Here is a 16779-nt window from a genome sequence, read left to right as displayed (position 1 = left end):
CTCTGAGTGTTTACTGGTGCTGACTAGGGGCAACGGCAAACTGAAGGTACATAAAGTCCCGTAGTCGATATAGGGCCAAATTCTATAGAACCGATAGATATAAATCTACTTTGAAATGGTTACCCACTTTTTGCGCGTGGTTGCCTTTGCAGCGTCCGCTTGGTGCTTCGCTCTCCACCGCCGCAATGGAACCGGCCTTGCGGTCGATATCGATTGGAACGATGTGCTGATGGAGTCCAAGACAACTGCCACTCTACAGTCTGTAGCCAATCCACCTCTGCTGTCCAACAGTAGTACTCGCGTCAATGCCCTCGAGTCCCTACGTACCGTCGCGGCCGACTACGTTCGCTACGTGCCGTGGTTCCCCTATCCTCGCCTGGCGGTTCCTGAAATCAATGCACCCGTCATCAACGAGACCCACTGCTCCACCAGTTGGGATTTTTCCTATGCGGATCAATTGCTGCTTGACTTTATGGCCAGCACTCCCGATGTATCGCATATCATTAATTTTAGTACTACGCCCGACTGGATGTGGGTCACAGATACCCCGTATACGTATCCCGAGGACGTCAACACAATTGACTGGAATTACAATAATGGCACCCAGCTGCGCGATCCCTCCCTGAAAGAGATCTCCGACTACTACCGCCGGCTTCTGTCGTGGTACGTCAAGGGCGGCTTCACCGACGAGTGCGGTGTCTACCACGAGTCAGGCCACCACCTCGACATCGAGTTCTGGGAGATTCTCAACGAGCCCGACTCGGAACACGATATTCAGCCCGATCTGTACAACCGGATCTACGATGCAGTTACTGAAGCTATTCACGAGGTATCCCCCAACACCCAATTCGTAGGTCTTGCGCTGGCCACGCGGAATGTGACTTGGGTCCAGTCATTCCTGAATCCCGCCAACCACAAAGCCGGCACGCCCCTGGACTGGATCAGCTACCACTTCTACGCGACACCCGACAACTCCACTACGCAGAATGAAGCTGCACAGAGCTTCCAGCAAGCCGACACGTTCCTCGGAGAAGTCGTGCAGATCGAGGCAGCCAGAAGGCAGATCTCGCCTCATACCAAGACCACCATCGACGAGCTCGGCACTATGGATCCACTCGGATCGACGACCGTGTATCCAAACTACACCATCCCGGAGGAGTACTGGGTATGGAGCGGAGGAATTTATGCCTACATTTTTTCCAAGCTGGCCGTTGTGGGTATCGATGCTATCGGCGAGAGTCAGCTGAGCGGATATCCGGGTCAATACCCGTCCGTATCCTTGATTGACTATCACACCGGTCTGCCCACTGCCCGGCTCCGTGCGCTTCAGTTGATTCAGGCTAGTCTTCGTCCTGGTGACAAGCTTGTGAAGACTACCAGTGATGAGACCCAGATCCACGCGCAGGCATTTGAGACTTCCCAGGGTCAGAAAAGGACTTTGTTAGTGAACAAGCTGGATCAGGTGGCCGGTATCCAGGTCCCGGGCTTCCAGGGTGGAACTGCTGAGATCGTGGATGTGAGCACCGGCGGTAACCCTTGGCGGACGGAGAAGGTCGCTGGCAACAGTGTCAATGTCGCTCCATACGCTATTGTCGTGCTTACTGAAGCCTGAGAAGAACCATATCGGCGGATCGATAGCTATATGGAAGAACGTAGTCCAAAAGGAAAAATGAAACGTCGTCAAATTTGATGCACTCGTTTACCTCCATTCTGAATCTCCACAAATCCATTAAAACCCGTAAGCACAAAACATTGAATAATAACCAGTTTGTCGTCGGTGGCCACCCGTACTTGCTTATTTTCATATCATCATTACTGCCTCTTCACGCGCGGAGTAAGCCGAACCATCAAAGGCCCTTTATCCCATAGAATATAGGAACTCTGGTCCATCCACTCATCAGACGGTTGGTCCAATTCCATATCAAAGTTAAAGATCATGCGAGCGAGAATTATTCTCATCTCGACGTACGCCAAACTAAGAATGTTGTTAACACGAGGTTGATCCCCTCGTAGTCTCCGCGAAGTGTTACTTACTTTCGCCCGATACAGTTCCTGGGCCCGAAGCTGAAAGGCTGTAGCACAGTCTTGCTATCGTTTGCAAATCGAGGGTCATCGAGGAATCGCTCGGGGATGAATTGATCGGGATGGGTGAAGTTCAATGCAGAATGGTACGCGACCAACTGGGCAACGGAGACGATAGTCTGTCCACAGGTCAGTTAAATAAACATCTTTTGACGAAAAGGTTGGCCTGGTACTCACACCACCTGGAACCCAGCGTCCAGCGATCATGTCACCTTATGCATCGACAAAACGAGGAAGACCCCCCGCCACCGGAGGATACATCCTCAGTGCCTCCGTAAGGACAGCGTGGATATACTCAAGCTTGTTGCAAGTATCCAGCGTAATCTCCTTATCGGATTGGAACGCTGTCCGAACCTCCTCTTGAAGCTTCTGCAGTACCCGCGGGTTTTTCAGCAACAAATAAGTCGCTCCGGAAAGCAGCGTCGCAGTGGTCTCAGACCCAGCAATAATGAGTGTACTCCCATTGCTAATCATCTCCGCAACACTGAACCCTTTCTCGGTATCCTTGTGTTTCAAAATATTTCCGAAGAAATCAGGTCTCTCGTTTGACTTTCTCCTTTGTAAGTTGCAAATGCAGCTTCCTTGAGTTCATCACGTTGGTAGGTGTAATGATCTTGCAAATGAGTTTCCATCCAGGGAAGCGCCGAGTGACGTTTGTGTATGCGCTGTAACTGACGTGCGACATAACGATGGCCACCCATTGGTGGTAGGTTGATTTCTTGAGACAGTCAAATGGCTCTCCAAATGCCAGGTCGCCGATAATGTCAAATATTGTGAAGTTGTACCATGCCACCATATCTAGTACCTGTTTGCCGTTTTCGGACTTTTCGTGGAGGCGTTTCATTAAGAGATCCACATAGTTCTTGATGATCGGCTCTTGGCCTCTAAGAGAACTGTCAGAGAAGGCATGGGATAGGAGTCGTCGGAAGCGGCTGTGGTCTGCGTCGTTGGAGGTGATAATGCTGGGTGCTCCGCTAATTGGGGGGTAGAGCCGCAGGTCTTTGGGTTTTTGGCCGTGTCCGGGACGAGTTCCGTAGATTATCTTCCAGGCGTCGCCATTAATGAAGGACAGCTCATCTGGGGCAATGCGGACAACTTCGCCGTAATGCTCGTGTAGTGTCTTGAGCGATTGGGCGGACCGGCCAGCTATGGTAAAGCGAAGGTAGGGTAGGCGGGTAGCGGCCATAGATATAGGACCGGGGTACTTGGCAAGAGGGTGAAGGAATACATTGTAGACTATTATTCCGATGAAGTAGAGGGATCCCTATATTAAAAAGGCTAATAAGATTTGAGAAGAAAGGGTTGTGAGACGACTTCATATTCACCAGTATCAGTGCAGATATTAGAACGTTAAGTGCAGGATGCAGACCTGAAGCCGCAACGATCGAGAATACTGAGCTTCCCAAGGAAGATGCCATTGGTATGAATGCCATCTTGAACCGTGTTCAATTTCGGGGTGCTTCAAAATATTGCTTCGTTGCGAATATGCTCAAATGGCTTGGCTCAATGGGATACTTATTTGCCTTGCCCCGCAGCAGGTGCAGCACAGACGTCCAACGTCAGCATGAATATCCAACATCAGCACAAATATGACGTTGGACATGACGATGCCCAATGGATTCTGCATTCCGCTCGTAATAATGCCGCACTGGCTCCATCCGGCTAGAGAGAGGATGTGCTGGGATAACTACACCCAGGCCATCGTGAAAACTTTGCCACCCACGCTGAAAATAAAGGTCCGTGTCAGGACAATATTTTTGTTATGCATTTCCGCTGAAAGCCAACTTAGCTATACGGAGCACATGATTGGCCGCTTGGCCAGCGGTGTGCGTGCAACAGGACGTTGTTTATCTTATTTAACCCCCATCCCGGTGACACTTAAATGATCGAAGATGTTATATATAAAGTTGATCTGCTACATAAGATATATCTTCGAAGACATACATACTAAGGAGGTTTACCGTCTTTACACGCAGCGAAGAGCTAGCATACTAGAGTCTAGGAAGTTAGATTTTAAAATCGTGTAATTAATTATTTATGACTTTGTGCGAAACCAATTTCTAAATCGCGCCTATATTTTATATATCTCTTCGATTTCATTTCTAGTGAACTATACAAGGCCTCGTATAAACGTGACGTGTGTAGGCATAAATAGCGCTCTAATTATTCGATGAAATGCAGGGAAGGAGAGACGGAATATTCAGTATTTTAGTACAGTGATATAGAGGAAATTCTCTAATGACCTATTTCATAGATTGAAAATTAGAGCAGTCGAGGAGACTAAAGCAGATTGTGGAAATCAGTGATGGCTCAGGGTATGCTTAGAGGGTAGTCAGGGGGATGGTCAGGTGGCCAACACTCAGGGCGGCCAACGTTTATTGTTGACCCTACGCTGCGACATGCGTAGTGAAACACCTGCCATGCTTCGGCGGCAAAGTTTTTGTACAGTTCTAAATCTATAACGTCTTTCTTACCTTGGCAGAATATAGGTGGCAGAAAATAGCGGTGTAAGAAGGCGGAGGGCCCGATCTTCAATGACCATCTCGCCTCAATGCATCTTCCATCCTTCCTTCTTGCAAAGCTCGTCTTGTGCTCTGTTACGACTTCAAAATAACTATGAACTTTGAGCCTCGGGGTGTCATTGCAGAAGCTTGCAAGAAATCAAGAGCGAGCAAGCCGAAAGTGCGAACCGGTTGCATAACCTGCAAGTCAGTTACTTGCCCCCTTCTACCGCTGCCTTTCTAATCGCGAAGAAGACTTCGACGGGTAAAGTGTGATGAAAGTAAGCCGCAGTGTGTTAGGTACGTGCTTGTGATTCCCCATCGGGCATTTAGCCCTATCTCCCCTAACTCGTTACGTCCAGGTGCACTAGTACTGGAAGGAAATGCGATGGATACATCCCAATCACCCAATCAGTCAGCAACTCCCAAGAACTAGTCATAGTCAACAGCTCAACCTCTTCAAGAGAGAATAGAGCTCTGGAATTTTTCTTTTGTAAGACTGCCCCCCAACTGGCAGGTTTCTTTGGACGATCTTTCTGGAAGGGCAGTGTTCTACAATTCAGTCTCACTGAGCCCGCTATTCGCCATGGTATTGCAGCGCTAGCTGCGCTCCATGAGGTGGAGGCTTTCAGAGATACCTCACCCTATAGCACGGGAGATGGCCTGTTAGTATTCGCGCTTCAGTCGTACAATCGGGCAATCCGTTCGGTTGTCGACAAGGCTGTCGTGGACCGGAATATATCTATCGTCATCATGGCTTGTATTATATTCACATCCTTCGAATGTTTGCGCCGCAATGTCGACGAAGCTCTGAGCCACATCACGGCCGGAATCAATATTTTTAAGAGCTGGCGCGAGAATTCCGGTCGAGGTCCTAATGGGCCATGGGGGCAGCGGTACCCCTCGTTTGAGTCGTCTTTCGTGGAGACAGAACTGGCTCCGATGCTAAGCTGTCTAAATCTAGCCTCGTCCGAGTGCAGCCGTCGGCCGTTCTTAGACGTTTTCCTTAACCCGGTCAACCTTGATGGGTCACTGATTCTTGGGGAATCCTTCGAGACTGTCAGTGAAGCAAGAGTCGGGCTCATGGACCTTCTCACAGCCGGTATCAGGCTCACTCAAGGTATTACCGCAGAGTCCGCTTTTCACGGAGAGAAACCCATTGTTGAGGCCCTCATCGAGTCCGGCTGGCTGAGCTCTACATTGCAGAGTTGGAAGACAGCCTGGGACAACCTTGTCCGACGGCACCAAGAGGTTTGGGGAAAAGAGGAAAAAAGCGCTGCAGACTTCGTCCGACTCATGTGGCATTGCGCAAATATTGAGTCACATACATGGATTTCCGGTACCGAGACCGCATGGGACCCGTACAAAGCTGAGTACGAGGAAATGATCCGGCTGGCCGAGTCGTTGCTTTCAGATCCTCATTACTTTCCCGATGAGCCCTGCAGAAGGATTTCGGCAGACTTGGGAATGATCTTCCCCCTCCAAGTGGTCGCCTGGAAGTGTCGCTGGCCGCTTCTTCGCCGTAGGGCGCTGGCCTTGCTCCTACAGACTTCGAAGCGGGAATGTCTGCTCGATGCTGACCACTACCATACCATCTTCTCGCGCATCATGGAATATGAAGAGAGATATCTTTGTTTGCCTCCCGGCGCTGTTCCGAACGAGGATACCCTGCCTCCCGAGCATGTCCGCGTACATCATTTCTACATTGCGGCTCAGCCCGCGAGCGTACTCGGAGGAAATCTCTATGCAGCTACGTTCCTCACGAAACCGAATGGCCTTGACAATGAGTGGCACTGTCAAACGGAGTATCTGGATCTCAGCGTTGGCCGAGTCAGTGAGGCTGCTATGATCTCTGCTTTGCTTCCTGGCTACAAGTCGATTGGGTGCGAGTTCGGACGTCCCTGAACTGCGCCCCGGTAGACGACGATTGGTCACAAGGAGTCTCTTCCGAAGTTTTTATGATGTTTGGCATGCGATTTACATAACAGACCCATAATTATATTGCGAACAGACTATTTTCAACATGCTTCTGCTCAACCATGAGTATGAGCATAGTTTATGGTTTCCCGTGTGGGGCGGGTTTCGGGGGTATGTTTCGGCGTTGCTAATTGGCCCACTCGTACTCGTAAATCCAACAAGCATATATCCATTTCCAAATGTGGGGACGGGTTCCAGTTACCAGATGAACGGTCGCCGATAAATAGGGACCTGTTCTCCTCCGTATTCAAGGATATGGTAAAGTACGTTTCTTCTCTCCCTCGCCGTGCTGGATTGTTTATATATTATCCCCTCTTTCTATCCAACCAACGGAGCGTGGGATAATCGAAAGTAAATCCCATCCTCTTCTGCCTTACCTGACTTGGCCAAAATTCGCGATCATTCTCTCGCTGTCTTCTCTCACTCGGTACGCTATCTCAATAGATTCCCACGACTCTAGGGAGTCTCCACCCCGTTCATATCAGAACCGGCCACAAACTAGACCCATGACTGCCTTGACACAGAGTCTCGAGCTCTCAGTTCTGGAGACACCCGTTCAGAATTCAGAAAGAGAGAACGATATAAACAGATATGGCCAAGAGGGTGGCAAACGCAAATCTGAGAGAAGCCTTGAAGATGGGAGAGCTCAAGAGCATGATGACCAAGAGTACCCAGCGCGTTGGAAACTGATCCTCATTACTATTGGCTTGTGCATGGCAGTGTTCTGCATGGCATTGGTAATTATATTATTCGCGTGCCCATGACAAGGGTTCTCTTTCCACGCCAGGCTAACTTCTCATCTCTCACTAGGACGAAACAATCGTAGCGACAGCTATTCCGCGCATAACGGATGAGTTCCATGCGCTGGACGATGTCGGATGGTACGTGGCAATGAGAGAATGGCTCGGGCGTCTTGGAATCAATTAACTAATAGAGAAATATGGCCATCCAGGTACGCCACCGCATACTTGCTCACCATCTGCAGTTTTCAACTCATCATCGGCAAGCTTTACGCCCTGTACAACGTGAAATGGGTGTTTCTCAGTGCCATCGGCTTCTTTGAGCTAGGGTCCCTAATTAGCGGTGTAGCTCCGAACTCCACAGTTCTCATTTCTGGCCGCGCAGTTGCTGGCATAGGGGCTGCAGGACTCTTTTCCGGAGCTCTTCTGATCATTGCCCAATCGGTCCCGTTGCGACAACGACCTGCATACATCGGCTTCATCGGAGCCATGTTCGCCATCGCGAGCGTTGTAGGGCCACTCCTGGGTGGTGCATTCACCTCGCGGCTGACATGGCGTTGGTGTTTCTACATTAACCTTCCCTTTGGCGGCCTGACTGCTTTGTTCATCGTTGTCTTTTTCAACTCTTATGGCAAAAGTCAAGACGGAGTAGATTGGAAACAGCAAACCTCCCAGCTCGACCTAGAAGGCACCATCTGCTTACTTCCTGGGATCTTGTCCTTGCTATTGGCCTTGCAGTGGGGTGGCACGAAGTACTCGTGGTCCAATGGTCGCATCATTGCCCTCTTCATCGTCTTCGCTGTGTTGATCATTGCCTTTGTTCTGATCCAGGTGTGGAAGGGGGAGAGAGCCACTGTCCCTCCTCGCGTCTTTCTGAATCGGAACGTTTGGGGATGTGCTATCTTTGGGGCTTGTTTTGGGGCATCATTCTTCTTGTTGATATATTATGTGAGCCACAGATTCAATATTTTCCCTTTCTCTTCTTTATCAACATCCTCTGCGAGAATCCCAAGACTTATTGCTCTGCCGCAGATCTCCGTCTGGTTCCAAGCCGTCAAGGGTGTCAGCGCTTTTCATTCGGGTATCATGATTCTCCCGTCAATCCTCAGTGTGGTGGTGATGTCTATAATCGTGGGCAGCGCCACCACCGCGATCGGCTATTATACGCCCTTCATTTACGCTAGCTCCGTCACAATGAGCATCGGCGCTGGCCTCCTCACCACATTCACCATCGACACCTCCTCCAGACAGTGGATTGGATATCAGGTTCTTTATGGCCTGGGTGCTGGCTTGGGAATGCAGCAACCGCTCATCGCCATCCAGGCCACATTGCCTGCACAGGACATCGCCATCGGGACTGCAGTTTTCATGTTTGCGGAGACTGCTGGCGGCGCCATTTTCATTGCTGCCGGGCAGAGTATCTTCACAAACCAGCTGATGAAGCTTGTCGCGGCCGCCAATATCCCACAGCTGGATCCGGCGCTTATCCTACTAAACGGAGCCACACAGCTGCGGAGCTTCGTCCCGCCGCAGTACCTGCGACCGCTGCTTGTCGCGTATAACGAGGCTCTCACGCGAACGTGGTATCTCGTTGTCGGCATGGCGGCCCTGTCCATTGTTGGCGCGCTCTTTATCGAGTGGAAGTCTGTGAAGGGAATCAAGATTATGATAGGTTGAGGTTTCACGCTCAAGTAACAAGACTAAATTTCTTACCTTCTCTGGATCGTGGTTAATACGATGTGAAGTGGACTAAGACATGTTGTGCGAGGATTCACCCGAAACTTCCGAGGAGTCTGGTTGGGCAGGCGAAATTGCAGGGGTGCTGTATTCACTGCAAGATAGAGAGGATGGGCATCTTAACTTGGGGAAAAAAAGACTGACTGACCAGAAAACAGTCAGCGCGCTGGTCCAGATATACAGTCTAGATTGATGCACTCGCAGCTTAACACAACCAAACTCTAGGCTGATCCGATCAACCCAGGCTTCCAGCTTCACTCCCAATGTCCGCAGTAAAGTCAGGATGCTGACAGCCTGCAAAACAATTTCCCCGTAGACGCTAGTGATGAAATTGTAGGCAAATGTTGGTGATTCAATGGTTCTTGAATGAAGCTTCTCATCCCGGTCACGGGATGCTAAAGCGGCGTTTACCCTACTTGCGCACGGTCTTTCTCTCTTAAAGAAGAATATATTATATATTATTGTAAGGAACTAAGTACATACGACCATAGGGTGTGGAGAACAGGGCTTCCCGTCCGCTCAGCCGTACTTAAGCCACATGTTCTGCATGGCCAATTCTCAAAGAGCCCTCAATACCCCTGTTCTTCTAAAATAGCGAGGGAAAGTTATAGAGGGTGAGTATGGGTGATATGGGTGAGAAGATTTGAGAACAGGGTGAGAGGGGTGAGAACGGGGTGAGAATTCTCACCCAGACAGGTGAGAGGGTCCCCGTTGCCTAAGCGGTTGCAGAAACATAAATTCGGGACACGAGGGCACACTCGTTGCTTCAGCATTCCCCTTCTTCTTTATCCTCTTATAGAACTATATCTAATGAGAGTGGTATCCAAAAAGCTCTAGAGGAGAGCATCGTATATACCGCGTTACGTGGATTTACTCAAGAGTACTAGAAGAGTCGAGAAGAAAAAGAAAACACTATTTCCCGCCGCAAACTCACCCCCGCGACACTCGACAAATATAACTATACAGTTAAAAATTGGGCTTTATATATTCTTAAGTTATAGGAGTATATAGAGTCAAAGCGACCGTATCTTAGTTATATATGTCTTGTTTAGATATATATTCGTGGCCTGCGAGTATTAAAGTGATCCCCTACGATCCTAGGTCTAGTTTTACAACGCTTTAGACATTTCTTCTTCCGTCGAAAAGGCGAATCAACATTTATACCCTTTGCAAGCAGTGCATGGAAGAAACACAATATTATCTACCCAAAGACCAACTCATCACCATCCTAAAGAAGCGAGATCAGATAATATACCCAAAACGACTTCTATGGGTGAAACAGCAGTGGGATTTTTGGATTTCATATACCGAGGTTAAGAGAATTAACGGGGTTTGGCAGCGTAACGGAGAGGTGTCTCTCCATCTGTACAATAGAGCATCATTAGGATAGCCAGTAGGAATGACAATATCGGCTTTGACACTTTTTGGTCCAAATAGGTAGTGATTACATATTATCCAAGTTACGAACAGGCGGTTGTGTCCTCGAAGGTAGCCAGATACATACCGAAGAAACACAGGTAGTCAGGAAGCAGTTTGGCGCTAAATTTATAGCCCGTTGAAATGGCCCAACAGAGGACAAAGGTATAGCGTTTTCATATTTTCTTAAGCCCGTTGAACGGAAGATTCTTCAGCGACAAAATGGCGAGGGGGGTCTTCAAGGTCACACATAGGTCCAGCAACTAAGATGGCCGGGACAGTAAAATCGGTTCTTTTGGCCTCTTCGTGCTCATTTTTCCTGGAAATGAGATGCCCTAATTAATATAAGAGACAGGCAACCCCGCACAAGCTCTACTATCGGTAAGTGAAATAACCCGCCGAGGGTTTGGTTCAATATTTATAATGTATAGGTTCATTCGTATGTGCTCATTATGTGTCCTCTCGCGTATATCGTTTTCTCACCTCATTGGAGGACGGATTATGTCTTGCTTTTGGCCTAGGAGACTGCCCATCATGATCACCTGGGGACGGGAAAGAGCCTCTACTTCCTTTAGCTTCAGGTTGGATGAAAGCTCCAAACCGACTGTTATAACGCTTTTCCGTCAAGTGTCGAAGGGCTTCTTCTGTCATCGAGCCAACTAGCTGCGCAGAGTTACCCAGAGATAACGCTTTCTTGACATCAAATAGATCCGCCAAGGTATTAACCACAACTTGATCGCTATCGCCGTCTGCAACAACTTCCCCGACTCTGTATACCTTTTGGGTAGAAACTTCACTTGCCACCTTGCAAACTTCTAAGCACTGCTTAGAAGTATTGATATCGCTTAGTAAACGTGATCTCTCGTTTTCGTCATTAGGGTCATTCTTCAAGATCAGGTTCTCCAGGCGATTCCGAAGTTGACCAATAATCGTTATGAAACTATCTTGGTTCTCATTCAGGGCCTGACGTGTGAGCATCTGTGCCTCGAAGTAATTTTGCACATCATCGTCTGTTGCATTTTGCGGCCCTGGGTGTAAGAGGGAGGACTCCCGATTTGTCAAAGATTCGATATAATGACTCGCATCCTCGCAGATCCGAAGACATTGTTTCGTCACTTCTTTTTCATCTTTCAGATCGATGCTCGAGATGTTGGTGGGATATCGCGCCATTTTCTCATCAACTCGCTGTAATTGAACTTCAAGATTATACGCGGTGTCCTGGATCATCTCATTGTAATCTTGAAGAACCTTCTCAGAAATTTTGGCGTTACGTCTTATAGGAACGTTAGTAGAGCCCAACTAATGTAACATAGGCTGACAAACATAGTAATGGTGCCTAAGCCGACTGAGATCGTGGATTTATACCCAGATATCGTATCAATGAATTCATTGATATCACCTCTCATGAACTCCATCTTTGCCCAATCTCGAAAGCCTGTCTTGGATTTTCGACCGAATGTCTCCATCGATTGTTCGAACTCGCGGCATACTTGGGTGCACCTTTCGATGGGACCTTGAAGAAGCTCCAGCATTGATGCTTCGGTATCAATCACTTGTTTCAACGAGTCCAAAATAGTGAAGAGATCGTGAAGCTCATTTTGAAGCCTGGTCAATGTTTTGTCGCGATCTTTGAAGCGTATAATGGTTTCGCGGAGCGCTTTCGTCGACTGGACGGCGGCTGTAATAACAGCTAATAGCGAGGCAGTAATACTTAAAGGATCCGCCATTGCAGGTTCTGGCGAGGTTCCCTTCGCAGAAGCCGTAGTAAAGTATAAATGAAGATGAAAGACTTGAGGCGGGGGAGGAGAAGTGAAAGAGGAGTGGGGACAGAAGAGGGGTAGTCAGTTAGCGCTGTGGCTGACATGCTTGTGATGTGACTCATTTATGTCCCGCAGTAAATGACGGAAGCGGTGAGAAGAGCGGCGCCCGTCACAGTCGAGTGAGAGTCATTGGCATGTCGCTGAAAATGCATGACTTCTGTAAAATTTTCATCACAAATATTGCACTCAATCGTCGAATTGGGCACGATTCTTTTTAGATGCTTTCGTTTAATGTGTTTGGTGATATCTGCATGAGAGGCAAACCGCTTAACACGGTATGTTAGGTCCAGGATTTGTTCGCCCAAACAAATAAAGCAAAACAAGGGCTGATGATCCTTCATAGCAGATTGAAGAGCACACTTAAGAGGAGTCTCTAGTTGACAAATACCATGCACTACTTCATCTTCCGGTAGGTGTTCATTATGGGTTGCGATGAATTTCTCGGACTTTTCTGGCCTTTTGTTCCGCGGTAAACGGCAAGTGTCGCCTTCCTGAAATTCACAGTAAGCAGCCACCGAATCGACGGCTTCGGTTATTCGGGTCATCTCCTCTTCTATTGTTGGACGGGGCAGAGTTAGAAGACTCTTGATCAAGCATTGCTCAGAATAGGGACCTCTGTGGAGCATTGCAGCGGTTTACTAGAAGACTTAGCCGGCTCGATCCCAGACAACTAGCGCTTGATCTCTAGCATAGGTTGCTCTTGGTCAAACTTATTTTAAACTTCCGTAAGTAGTTTGTCCTGTGCACGCTTCTTGGCCCCTGCTAGCTCTTGGTTTAGTTTTCTGTACGTTTCGTACTTTAATTTCCCTTTGTTTTTAGAGAGGACGCTCTAGAGATTGACTAATCTCATCGCGCTGGCGTTTTAATTCCATAATCTCCGGCAGTTGATTGACAGAGGAAGATTGCTCGGTGGTTAGCTCTTGTGGGCGAGTTGGATCGATAGTTCGGCTTATTCGGTAGGCCGCGCGTATAATATCCTCTTCTGGGTCGAGTCCGCGAATGATCGCTGGCAGATTTTTTGAGATCCTTCTACTAAGATAGAACTTCAAAAATATCCGCGTGTCGGCATAGTGCATAACAAGTTTGCGAATAGAATCTTTGACGGAACCTGAGAATTAGTTAGCTCGTTTAATCCATAGACTGATACTTATCGGGAACTCTTACCACTACTGTCTAAAGCCGTTCCTGCCCCATATCGTAAGCTGTAGGGGCGTGTAACCTATCGAATGCCTGTGATTACACCGATCTTCTTGACCTACGGTTCTAAAGTAGAGTAAGGGAGAGGGTTGATAGGTGAGATACCAATCCTATTTAAAGTCCTTTCCGATATCCGAAATACTAGTACGTCATCTATCGCCAAGTCAATTTGTAGTCGTAGCTTATTATACTTATTGCGAATTCGAAGTCGAGGGAGCTAACTTACATAAATAAGTACCTCTTCCCCGTCAATACGGTCAAATACATAGTCTACAAACAGAAGGCCTAACAGGAAGGTATGTGGACTTAGGACTAATGAAGGGTAGAATATAAGTGTCGTTGAAAGAGATGTCAGCGAAAGAAGGCGACACAGGTCTAGTGTACCCACGCGTCTTTAGCACCTAGCCACTCCTTAGTGAACTCAAAGGTGAATTCAATCACAATTCGATGTGGACCGCTATGTGGGTCACGCAGGAGACTGACTTAGATGTGACGATATCGCAGATTAAGAATGGCTTGAGGCTGGTTTGTTGTGAGGCCTGCGAGCTGCAAGAAAAGTCTAGGCTCAATACGGTGGCGCCTATATCCGAAATTTTTCTTTGTGGTACTGATAGTGGTCTCTATGACCTTGGCTAGGTCCTCAACATCTATAGGAGGCTTGTCTCGTTCTTTAATCGACAACTTATACTTCTTGGCCAATCGTCGAATTACCTAAATTCAGAACTAGGTCAGACTTGAAAATGGCGCTAGGCAACTGAACAGTAAAAAACAGCCTCTTATACTCGACGTATCTAGCGGTTCATCTGATTTCCGATCTTGTTTGAAGTGGATCTTTCGTGAACTAGCCAAAATACTTTCTAGAATATATCTAAGGAGCTTTTACACTTGATGCCTAGAAGTCTTCTCACATTTTTACCGCGTCGTAAATTGAGAGCCTATTCGAGAAAGTTGTATAAGATTGGGATTGATAAGCGGCGGTGCTCCTCGTTAGGATCCTTCCGAATGAAAATACAGAACCTTAGTAAAACATTCGTAAGATTAAGTCTCCAAGGCACAGCAAGGGGGGGGGGGACGGAAAGGAGAACTTACTAGGACCATTTTCCCTCAATGACGTCGAGCAGAGCAGTAGTGCCTTTGCCATAGTCTTCCTGTGTGTAGGCTATCTCGTCAAAGTTCCTAAGTTGCCCGATGTAGTACTCCGGTGAGTGTTCGTTGTCGGGGAAGAGTAAGGCCGCATCGCTAGTATTGCGTGGTTGATCTGCCTTATCCTCAGGCTCAGTCAGATCAGTGTCTGATCGATTATCTTCGATGCTTTCTCTCTCGGAATAGTCGCTGTCGCTGGATAACTGGTAATTGGCGTTGCGAGAGCGGCGTGCCATGACGTGAAGGATTGAGCGTTGCAGCAGTACGAACAAGGCAAAGCCGCAGATGGTTTTGAGGCGGACCTGCTTATAAAGCAAAGAGTGTCTCAAGTCAACGGGTCGAAAGAATCTCATTGCTTGCGATTTGTGGATGAGAAAACGGGAGAGCGAATTGCTGCCATTTTAAATGACGCGGTCCTCCAGGGAGCCATCGTCGGCGCCTTCAGGGGCTCGGGGTTTGAAGGCAGGGGGTACGAAGAGGTGGACTGTGGGAGTGGATCAGAGGAGTTAAAGAGGATTCAAAGAGGTGCAAGCCAAGCCACTGCGGCTCGCTGAGGTCACAGAGAGAGTGCGTGGATGCAAAGCTTGATTACTCGACCTTACGTGTCTAGTTGTGAACCCTCAGTATTATATATAGAACAAATTTCCTTTCGCTTCCTTCGTAGCTCGTGATAAGAACCTATTATAACTCCTCCTCGCGCGAGTATCGACGTTTAGGGTTAGGGGCTAGCGTCTCTGCATTTATCTTACGCTTCCTAGTACGTACATTGTATACCTTGATATAGTCCCTTAACTGATCTAAGGTCATTTCACCTACTTATGGAGGACTAGGGCGGTCTCTCCTGGCTGCTAGCATAAGTCGCTTCTCTAATAACACCTTAAGGATCTTATTTAGGTCTAGAGTTATAAGTCTATATTCTAGATCGATCACTTAGAATGAATACTGCTTCGAGCGATCTATTAAGGTCCCGCGTATATTAAATATATCTCTAATAAGAAACTTAAAATAAGTGCGGGATTCGAAGAGGAACAGCACGACTAATATTTTATTCTTTGAATCGAACTATATCTATAGAATTTCCTCGATTCGTCTTCTATAGATAATGTGATTCGGAAAATTCAATAAGCTATTGTGCCTTATATCCTTAAATCTAGGAGCGAGCGGATATTCGCTTTTAGGTTTATTATAGTCTAGTGTTCTAGTAGGATAGGGTGTATACTCTAAATCGCTTCTTTCCAAAGCGGTTAGGTCGACTTCTTACGGTTATAATAGTAGACTTAGTGTTTCAACGCTATCGCTTTGATTTTGGAGGTTTTAATCTATTTAGCCCACCTCTACGACCTAAATACTTCCGCTTAGGGGCGTAATATCTCTAGGCTATATATCTTAACTCCCTATATTCTACTTAGTATATATAGATTAGTTATATTCTAGGACTAGGCTATTAAATCTATAATACGCCTTCTAATCTAGGTCCTCTATTATAAGCTACGGTATTAATATATAAGTAATATCTTATAGAGACTATAAGATAACATTAAATCTAGTTAATAGATCTCGTACTACTTAAGATCTAGGGTTATAAAACTTATTACGATAAATTGTTTTAACAAAACTATATACTAGGCGTTTATTAGCGCCCTTAGCTAGAAAATCGATGATTCGTGGAGACGAAAAGCCTATCCTTTACGCTAGTATAGCTAACCTAATAAGACTAAGTATTTTATTCGACTAGCTAAATGATTTTTTTAGATTAGTGATATATATATTATAAACAAAATGCCTTAGTCTAAAAAACTATAGTTATATTATATAGCTATAGAAGTGCGATGATAACGGTTCCTTCTCTAGGAAGGTACGCTTAGATATCTAGACTTTAAAATGCCGCCTATTTTTAATAGAGTCCTATTAGTAGCGTATAGCTCGATATAAACTACCTTTAAATTTAGGAGGGTAGAGGCGCTATAGCGCTTTTGCTAGCCTTTCTAAGAAAAGAGTATCCTAAATTAGAGTGTTAATAGAGGTTAACCTCCTAGGTATCCTAAGAAGGCGACAAAGTAGCTTATCCCTTTATATATTAGTCACCTATTAGAAGATTTCGAGATTTAATTTAATAAGCTACGTAAGATACTCGCGATCATAAATTAATAGTTATAGTATAAGACC

At 46.9% G+C, this 16779-nt stretch overlaps 6 protein-coding genes across 6 annotated transcripts; 3 read left to right on the top strand and 3 right to left on the bottom strand.

Annotated features, from left to right (window-relative positions):
- Positions 1–115: 115 nt before the first annotated feature.
- On the top strand, positions 116–1612 carry N7498_007322 (uncharacterized protein; the record flags this gene model as incomplete). The annotated part of the gene is made up of 1 exon (XM_058454384.1): positions 116–1612. One exon carries the CDS (start codon positions 116–118, stop codon positions 1610–1612), a length of 1497 nt encoding a protein of 498 aa, XP_058306633.1.
- A 200-nt stretch (positions 1613–1812) lies between these two features.
- N7498_007321 (cytochrome P450) lies at positions 1813–3268 on the bottom strand (the record flags this gene model as incomplete). The annotated part of the gene is made up of 5 exons (XM_058454383.1): positions 1813–1975; positions 2035–2201; positions 2260–2264; positions 2322–2586; positions 2633–3268. 5 exons carry the CDS (start codon positions 3266–3268, stop codon positions 1813–1815), a joined length of 1236 nt encoding a protein of 411 aa, XP_058306632.1.
- A 2068-nt stretch (positions 3269–5336) lies between these two features.
- Positions 5337–6488, top strand: N7498_007320 (uncharacterized protein; the record flags this gene model as incomplete). The annotated part of the gene is made up of 1 exon (XM_058454382.1): positions 5337–6488. One exon carries the CDS (start codon positions 5337–5339, stop codon positions 6486–6488), a length of 1152 nt encoding a protein of 383 aa, XP_058306631.1.
- Positions 6489–7066: 578 nt separating this feature from the next.
- N7498_007319 (MDR family MFS transporter) lies at positions 7067–8977 on the top strand (the record flags this gene model as incomplete). Its single annotated transcript, XM_058454381.1, has 4 exons — positions 7067–7297; positions 7371–7441; positions 7513–8248; positions 8333–8977. The coding sequence occupies 4 exons, from the start codon at positions 7067–7069 to the stop codon at positions 8975–8977; spliced, it is 1683 nt and encodes a 560-aa protein (XP_058306630.1).
- A 1926-nt stretch (positions 8978–10903) lies between these two features.
- On the bottom strand, positions 10904–12180 carry N7498_007318 (uncharacterized protein; the record flags this gene model as incomplete). Its single annotated transcript, XM_058454380.1, has 2 exons — positions 10904–11726; positions 11777–12180. The coding sequence occupies 2 exons, from the start codon at positions 12178–12180 to the stop codon at positions 10904–10906; spliced, it is 1227 nt and encodes a 408-aa protein (XP_058306629.1).
- A 2378-nt stretch (positions 12181–14558) lies between these two features.
- N7498_007317 (uncharacterized protein) lies at positions 14559–14849 on the bottom strand (the record flags this gene model as incomplete). Its single annotated transcript, XM_058454379.1, has 1 exon — positions 14559–14849. One exon carries the CDS (start codon positions 14847–14849, stop codon positions 14559–14561), a length of 291 nt encoding a protein of 96 aa, XP_058306628.1.
- Positions 14850–16779: the final 1930 nt, after the last annotated feature.

Source organism: Penicillium cinerascens (genome assembly GCF_028974065.1).
Source record: "Penicillium cinerascens strain IBT 15544 chromosome Unknown contig_9_segment0_segment0, whole genome shotgun sequence".
NCBI lineage: Eukaryota > Fungi > Ascomycota > Eurotiomycetes > Eurotiales > Aspergillaceae > Penicillium > Penicillium cinerascens.
Note: the sequence above shows the minus strand (reverse complement) of the source record. Positions and strands in the feature narration are given on the sequence as shown.